At 37.0% G+C, this 8,088-nt stretch overlaps 2 protein-coding genes across 3 annotated transcripts; one reads left to right on the top strand and one right to left on the bottom strand.

Annotated features, from left to right (window-relative positions):
• Positions 1-3,292, top strand: LOC107783477 (uncharacterized). The gene is made up of 2 exons (XM_016604451.2): positions 1-2,188; positions 2,902-3,292. Exons 1-2 carry the CDS (start codon positions 332-334, stop codon positions 2,989-2,991), a joined length of 1,947 nt encoding a protein of 648 aa, XP_016459937.1. The 5' UTR covers positions 1-331; the 3' UTR covers positions 2,992-3,292.
• Positions 3,293-3,581: 289 nt separating this feature from the next.
• On the bottom strand, positions 3,582-7,601 carry LOC107783476 (uncharacterized). 2 transcript variants are annotated; one of them, XM_075223097.1, is made up of 8 exons: positions 7,458-7,601; positions 7,111-7,266; positions 5,056-5,159; positions 4,830-4,871; positions 4,665-4,746; positions 4,309-4,399; positions 3,983-4,083; positions 3,582-3,891 (listed from the first exon to the last, which is right to left on the bottom strand). In XM_075223097.1, exons 2-8 carry the CDS (start codon positions 7,239-7,241, stop codon positions 3,768-3,770), a joined length of 675 nt encoding a protein of 224 aa, XP_075079198.1. In that variant the 5' UTR covers positions 7,242-7,266; positions 7,458-7,601; the 3' UTR covers positions 3,582-3,767. The 2 variants fall into 2 exon arrangements, with proteins under 2 accessions (XP_075079198.1, XP_075079199.1); XM_075223098.1 differs by lacking the exons at positions 7,111-7,266; positions 7,458-7,601 and adding an exon at positions 5,662-5,842.
• Between the last annotated feature and the right edge of the window lie 487 nt (positions 7,602-8,088).

The raw sequence follows: 8,088 nt of genomic DNA, 5'->3' as shown, positions 1-8,088 counted from the left end.
AACCTGTTTTTGTATCAGTTTGAAGTTGTGGATACTAATAAAAGACATCATTCATGTTAGAGTCTTCCTAAAATTTCCCATTGGAGGATACATAAATTCTGTCAATTTGTGTCAGCTTAGTCCTGAAACACCCTTTCCCCCCTATCAATTTCCTTCAAATTTTTACAGTATAAGAAGTTGTACAGATACTAAAAGGCACCATTTATGGTGAGTCAAGAAAGTCAATCTTAAGAATTTTCCCCATTTTGAACAAGCACATGTTCTGACAAAAAGACTTAGTCTTGAATTTCATTATTTTTTCAAACACTTTTCTGTAAGGATTCTTGAGTTAATGGAACTGATACCTTATTCAGACCCAAAGTCTGAATCAAGCTGTATTAATCCACCTTGGGAAGATATGTTTAGATCAGCCTCAATGAGGAAACCAGAAGAACCAAAACCACAGAACCAGCCACCTTCTGAACCTCAGCCAACAAACCCCACAAAGGAAAATAACTCAACAGATGAGAATTCTTTGTCTTCTGATCCTCAGGTACGTTTAGCCCTTTACATAGCTATGGCTCATGCTGGACTTGTATTCACAATTTTCATTATTTATGGAGTTGGTAAATTGCTTGAAGAGTATTTGAGAGCTATGTTATGGGCTGTACTATGTTCAATTCCTTTGAGGGGAATTCAGCAAACCCTTGTTGCATTTTGGTCTGAACCTTTAAAGTTAGGCCTTACTGAGACCATTTTGGCTGTTCCTGTGGCTGTTTTTAGGGTCTTCCTTGGGACCCTTGTTGATATTAAGGATAAGATTTTCAGGGTTGTTCTTAGGAGACCTAAAGTTAATGCGTCGAGGCGTCATACTAGTGGATTTTTCATTTTGTTAAGGTGGCTTGTGTCTTTTTGGGTGTTTGTGATTGCTTATGAGCAGATTGGTGGAATGGGGTCAGTTGCTCTGCTTGCCTTGGGATTTATGTTTACGGCTAACAGTGTTGATTCCACTATGAATGCAGTAACATCTTTTAGAAGTCATAGCTTTCGTAGATTCCCCATCACTGCTTTCTTTACTAGAGGGATATTGAAAAAATTGAAGACTATTGTGGCGATTGGTTTGATTGTTGGATTGAGTGTGGGTTCTTTGGCAGGTATGATTTTCTTCTCTTATAAAATTGGTGTTGAGGGGAAAGATGCAGTTATTGCATTGAAATCCCACGTAGAGGAAAGTAATTATGCTGAGAAAATTGGTGTTAAGCAATGGATGGACGAAAATGATGTCCCGGGGATGGTGGATAAGTACACCTCTCAAATGTACGAGACAGTATTTACCCAAATTGATAGCTACGCTATGCAATATAATATGACGGAGTTTGTTTCTGGAATAAAACATTTTGTAATAGCCCCTGCAAACAACTCATTTAATCACTCCACGGCTTTGGCATCCCCCTCTCCATATGCAGAGAAATTCTTAAGTTTAAAAAGAAGGATTAAGGATCGAGAATGGGCACAGATATATACAGAAGTGGATGTTATGTTCAGGGAACTGCTGATCACTAGAGAGGACTTGGTTGAGAAGGCTAAGGGGTTTGCTCTTCAAGGAGTAAATGTAATGCAACGGATACTTGTTAGTAGCACATCCGTCTTAGGTGGAAGCATGAAAGTTGTATTCTTGATTGGGAATTCCATAGTTTCAGGTGCTGCTGGTCTTTTTAATTTTGTATCTCAGCTAATGGTATTCATATGGGTACTTTATTATCTTATCACGTCGGATTCTGGTGGAGTAACAGAACAGGTGATTAGTATGCTCCCTATGTCACATTCTGCAAAGAGGCGAAGTGTTGAGGTTCTTGACAAAGCTATTTCTGGGGTTCTTTTAGCAACTGCTGAGATTGCACTCTTTCAGGGATGCCTTACTTGGCTCTTGTTCAGATTATTCTCCATACATTTTTTGTACATGTCGACAATCCTTGCATTTCTTAGTCCTTTATTTCCTATTTTCCCGTCACTGCTCTCAACTATCCCAGCAGCTTTACAGTTGGTGCTTGAAGGTCGATATGTATTGGCCGTCAGCCTATCCATTATACATCTTGTGCTTATGGACTATGGTACATCCGAAATTATGGAGGATATCCCTGGCTATAATGCGTATCTCACTGGTCTCAGCATTATTGGGGGAATGACATTGTTCCCTTCAGCAGTTGAGGTAATTAACCGACATCACTCTCTCTTGAATTTCCATTATGAATTTCCTTGCATCACTTGTGTTAGCTGTGAAAGGTTTGTCATGTTGTCCTCTTGTTGAGTATGAGAAAAGAAGTGAACCTGGAGAATTTGCGACTGCCATGGATCAGCTATTAATATATCTTCCATATTAGACAGAAAAATATTACTAACTTTTTTTAATTCTTTATTTACCAGTCAAAAAGGGAACAAGATTTCAGCTCTTTTATGTTCTGACTGTCACATGAGATAGCATGACAGGAACGGCAATAATACCATTAGGGAAAGAAGCTACGAGTCCTTCAACCTTATTCTTAACTCCAATCATTTTATAGATCATCATGGTCTTGGAACTAGAGTTTCCTTATTTCACTTAAGATGAATTTATTACCATAAGTGTTTCAAGTGGCTTGATAGAATACCTTTACAAAATCTCTAGCACCAAATGATGAGTCCTTGCAGAAATAATGAGTCAGTATAAAGAAAGATTTCAAGAATGGTGAATTAGGAAGTCAGATGCATAGGGTCGGTAGGGTCCTTTAGGTGCATACTCAATGCTGGAAACTCAAAGATTGTATATTTCCTTACACCAGCATTGGGAAAAAGATCATACTTGGTAGTTCTGTGCTATTGCATGGTATATGCCCTAACGGGTTTAAGACTTTGACATCGTTTTTTTGTGTATATGTTGCGCAGGGAGCAATAATGGGGCCACTAATGACTACCGTTGTGATTGCACTAAAAGATTTGTATGTTGAGTTTGTATTGGAAGAACAGAAGGAATAAGTAGGAAAAAAAAAATCCATATTTGCAATGTCTTGGCCTTTGAAGAAGGGCGCTGCCACTTTGCTTGATGGAAATACATTGCAATATAAACTGAATTCTTTTTTCTCCCAGTCAACTGTATCCCACATGTGATAGGCTTGCATCATCCGTGTTTTGTTCTCCACAAATTGGGTTGAGGTTTTTTCTCTGTTGATAGTGTGCAGAAGTTGCTAGCTCCTTTAAATATTTAATTTGTATACAATTGTGTATCCTCTTTGTAAAACTTTGATCGTGTGAAGAGAAACTTTTTCAGTGTTTCGAATGCCTTTATGTCTAGCTCGTGACATGTGCTAAAGATCACCTTTAATCAATTCACTGTAAAATGTTATGACCTACAATTAGATTCAAATAAACCTCGATTTGAAAATGTGAAATACAGCTCGGAGATAGGTTGGTTTTTTCCAAGTGATAGAAGTAGCGTAAGTTGCATGACTTCTGAATCAGATGCATATTCAAACCATGATACATGTTAAATTAACTGCAGATATATATTATATATTTTGTTTCCCCCTAATCAATTCAAAAAAAAAAAATTATAAGAGAAAAGGACAGAATCGAGAACAGAAATGTATTCAATTTCTCATTGTGAATAGCTAGTTTAAAAATGGCAGTATTACACAGGGATAGTTGAGTGTTTCAACAGAATGATGTAGAGGACATTTGAGAAACAACTCAACAAAACTATCCACTAGGCGCTAAAGTTTGTTGCTTGCCTTTTTTCACATTAAATCCTACTATCATTTCATGTATTTCTGCAGGAACTTCCTATGAAAGTCATTCCGAATGGTGTCATTTATAAAGCGCTTGGCCGCCTTCAGTTCCCCGCGAGCCTGATTCTTGAAGACCACATCATCATCCCACCTAAAGAGAATAAATTAAAGCCAAATGTGGTAAATTTTACACTAAAGTAAAGCTAAAAAGTCTTAAATAAGACATATCTTAAGGGGTCAACCTTCTCTTCACACTGAAAGATGTTGGCTGGTTTAATAGAGGGTTTCCCTTCAACAGTTCTGCTTCCTTTGCTTTAAGCTCCTCCTCTTGCTCTAGCCGTTCCTGCCAAAAAGACAGAACTTAGAGTTTATAGCAATGTTATTTAAATCTCTGAATGGAAATTTTACACAGTTCCTGAAGCTATTCCCACAGAGAATGAATACCACCAATTTAATATTAAACTACAGAGAAATATAGTTCAAGAAACAAAAAATAAATAAATAAATAAAATTGAAGAACCAACATATTAATTGATAAAGAAACTATTGAGCATTTAGTTATACTTACTTTCCGAAGTTTCTCCTCAGCTTTTTCCTTCTTTATCTGTTCAAGCTCTGCCAGGAGAGCCTCTGTATCATCATCGTCATCATCATCCTCACTAATCAGTGTAAACAACTTTTAAGTTTTTGAAGTAACAAAATAATACAATTGTTAAGCAAAGCTACAGTAAGGGGGGAACCACATCAAGGGCGGACTGGTAGTATTCAACTGATACATGGCTACATGCATTCTATAACAACTTTTTGATCGTACAACAAAAACTGCATACCCACCACTGCCTTTGCAAAATATTATCCCTAATATATCAATGGAAAATTATCAGGCATACCCATGTTGGTACAAATAGGGAACGAGGTACAAACCTCTCATCATCACTTTTGACGTCAGCATCATCAGCGTCAGCACTGCGTGGAACAATGCGATCTTCAATCTCTCTTTTGCCCCCTGCAGCATAATGTCATATAATAATGGATACTCAGTGTCAAATTTGAAATCCTAGACCAGTCTAATGAACAAACAGCACTCACCTTCTAAAAGGAGTTGACCACCCTTTCTCCGGTCTCTGTCCTCTACAACAAAATAGAGTACAAGTTTAAGAGTTGAACAAAATCAGATTGGAATTAGCATGCGTCAGTATGTGTTTTTTTTACCGGGTAAAGTTAGCATGCGTCAATATATGTGTTTGTATCTGTTTCTGTATGTGTGCTTGTGTGTCTGTGTGCAAGACATAGAGAGTGTCCACATTTCACATACCATAGCCTTTATCTTTTGAAGAAAAGTGTCTCCGCTCACGGTCTTCTAACTCTTCCCGGAGGTTTCTCCTCTGCAACTCATCCTGAGTGTCCTGTCCATCCTTTCTGTGTCATGCATGACAATGGAAACACAATTTAATTTGGAATGATGATACATTTTAGAGGACTACCAATTTAAGTTACTAAGGCACAATCATTAATGGGATAGAGAAATGCCCTGTTTCTGCCATGCAAATAACGGTATCGAGTTTAATTTAGACTCGTGATACAAATCAGAAGACAACCAACTAATATTGCCTTAATGAGAAACTCAATTGAGTTAAAAATACAGTCTCAATTTCATATACCATGAAGTATGACTACTGGAAGTTCATCAAACAGTTTAGACACAAAGTACAGCGCATAATTCAGCCTGTTTCTCACGCAAATATATTGTTTCAGCCCTCAGAAAACTTTAGATCAAAATTGTTTCTACTTCAAAGTCACACAAATAAAACTCACTACAACACCAATTAATGATCTAATTTTTATGTGAGAAATCCTGGAGAGCCAGCTGGCGCACGGTTAAAAATTCAACTGATAACGGGCCCCCTTTTACCCTACTCACTTAAATACCAAACTTTTGTTTGTGGCAGGATTCGAACTCGTGATGTACATGGGCACCTTTTACCCTTCTCCACTTGAATACCAAGCTTTTGTTCGCGGCAGGGTTCAAACTTGTGATGTGCACCTAATCCACACATCATGAGCTACGTTTGTAAGGTTGAACCAAAGCCCTCCGGCACCTATTAATGATCCAATTCATACCATGAACTGCAGTACCTAGATAACAAGGACATAAGATATCATAAACTACGCATCCTTTTCTAATTCTAGCATTCATGTAGTACAAAGATCCTTGTCATATTATGGTTTTGCTAAATTCATCCTTGACACATAAATTTTCAACAACTCGAATGCAGAAAGACCTATCAATTTGCCCATACAGGGTAGAAATAAGAATACATATTTTATTTGTATCATAAACGTGATCTGTTTCTTGCAAATATTGACTTCACAAGGACTTCCCAGTTACTTTTATGTGGAAAGCTGATTTACTCTGTGATAACACACTAAAGGAGAGAAATATATATATATATATATATATATATATATATATATATATATATATATATATCAAAGAATAAATTGCATATAAAACTGAAAATGAGTACACATTATCATTATCAGCTACAATTATTATTGAGACCAAGAAATCCCTCAGCCTTTGAAACTCAGGGATAATGGGCCCACCCCACCCCTCTACCTTCTCCAGGCTTAGTTCGCATGACGCAGGACTAGAACCTGTGACCTAATTCACAAGTCCCTCAACAATTATATTCAATGTAACCTTCCAATTGCACTTAGTTGCGAGTTAGCATACGCCACTTCACATCAGAAATCTACACACACAATAACCAAAAAGCTCACTACTGAGCTAGGTAACTTGTGCAAGCCACAAAAAATTCCATCTTTTGCATTTTCGGAAGTCATCAATACCCCTTACCACAATAAAAGGAAATAGAAGATCCTCATCCAATTCAATTTAGGATCGTCACAGTAAAATAGTTTTTGTACAGGGCCACAACCTCCAACAAAGTTCATCCACCAGTGTAGGATAAATCAAAGTCATGCAACTTTTGCTTCTAAATTACACTCTAGTTATGTCTCTGTGTTGCTTCTAACACAAGAATATCTCTAGTCATGCAAATTTTTTGCTAGAACAACTAGAAACTAAGAAGATAAAATATACCAGTCTTAACAAATAAGTATTAGCCTACTGAAAAGACTCTCCTTTTTCGGGGGGGGGGGGGAGGGGGGGGGTCACCTGAGAACTATGTCAAAGTAACCTCGAAATTATAGAATCATCACCATCAGCACCTCCCTTCGATTTAACCAGCCGGATTACGACATTCTTCTGTTCTTTTACCCCATATAAAAGATAAAAGAAGTGCCATAAAAGTTTAAAAACAAGCATTAAATAAACAAAAGAAGAGAATCGGACAAGAATAAAAACCTGGGCTTTAAAGTAGTGTGAGATGCAATGTCTCTGGAAGAATATTTCTGAGATGGACCAAAAATTCGAGTTCCACCTTGTTCATTGCCACCTTTAGCTGGCGCCCATGTAGGCCTAGCTGCTGTTGTCATAATTCAAAATTCTCCTCCACCGAATCTATCAATAAAAATAACTTCTTTACTCAGTATAAACAACACAAGGCAAGAAATTAAATGCAAGACAAACTAGGGCAAAACAAACATTAAGATAATTCAATGCAGTGGAACCCTTGAAAACATATTGATTTGTCGCAGTGTATGATGGATGAGCCCTAAAATTGGAATTAGAAAATCGGATTTTTCGATTACCTAACGAGTGACGAGAATCAATGGCAGAATCAGAGAGACGGTTGAGCTGGGAACTTCGGATTCGGTTCGACCCGATTCGCACCGGAGGAAGAAAGGAAGAAGACACTGTAGAATACAAAAAAACAAGGGGAGTATATTGTATTTTATTTGACCAATTATTTTACTCCTTTGTTTTATTCCCTTTGTTTGCCATAGTCGGTTGGCACCACGCACGGCCGACGCGCTTGGGCCCAATAATAGGCGCCGTCATTAACATTTTAAGTCCAAAAAATCACTATATTATATTAATGATTTCTTTTAATTTCTTTTTCTCGTTTCATAAAAAAATTAATTTTTTTAAAGGGAAATAAAGCAACAAAAGAAAATTAGCTAGAAATCAATAGAAACAGTAAAATCCCAACAATATTTCCGCAACGAAAAATAAATTTGATTATATGAAATACTTATTATGTATACGTAAAGTTGACAACTATCCTATTTTTATCAAAGAATCATTTCACATGTACGAAAGAGCATGTGCGGATCTAGCCGGTCATCTACGGGTTCCCGTGAACCCAATAGTTTTTGTCCAGACAGTGTAAATGTATTTTAAAAATTCATTAAATATCTATAAATATTTAAATGTAAACCC

Source organism: Nicotiana tabacum, chromosome 10 (assembly GCF_000715075.1).
Source record: "Nicotiana tabacum cultivar K326 chromosome 10, ASM71507v2, whole genome shotgun sequence".
In the NCBI taxonomy this organism is placed as follows: domain Eukaryota; kingdom Viridiplantae; phylum Streptophyta; class Magnoliopsida; order Solanales; family Solanaceae; genus Nicotiana; species Nicotiana tabacum.
This window is presented reverse-complemented; position numbering and strand designations above follow the sequence as displayed.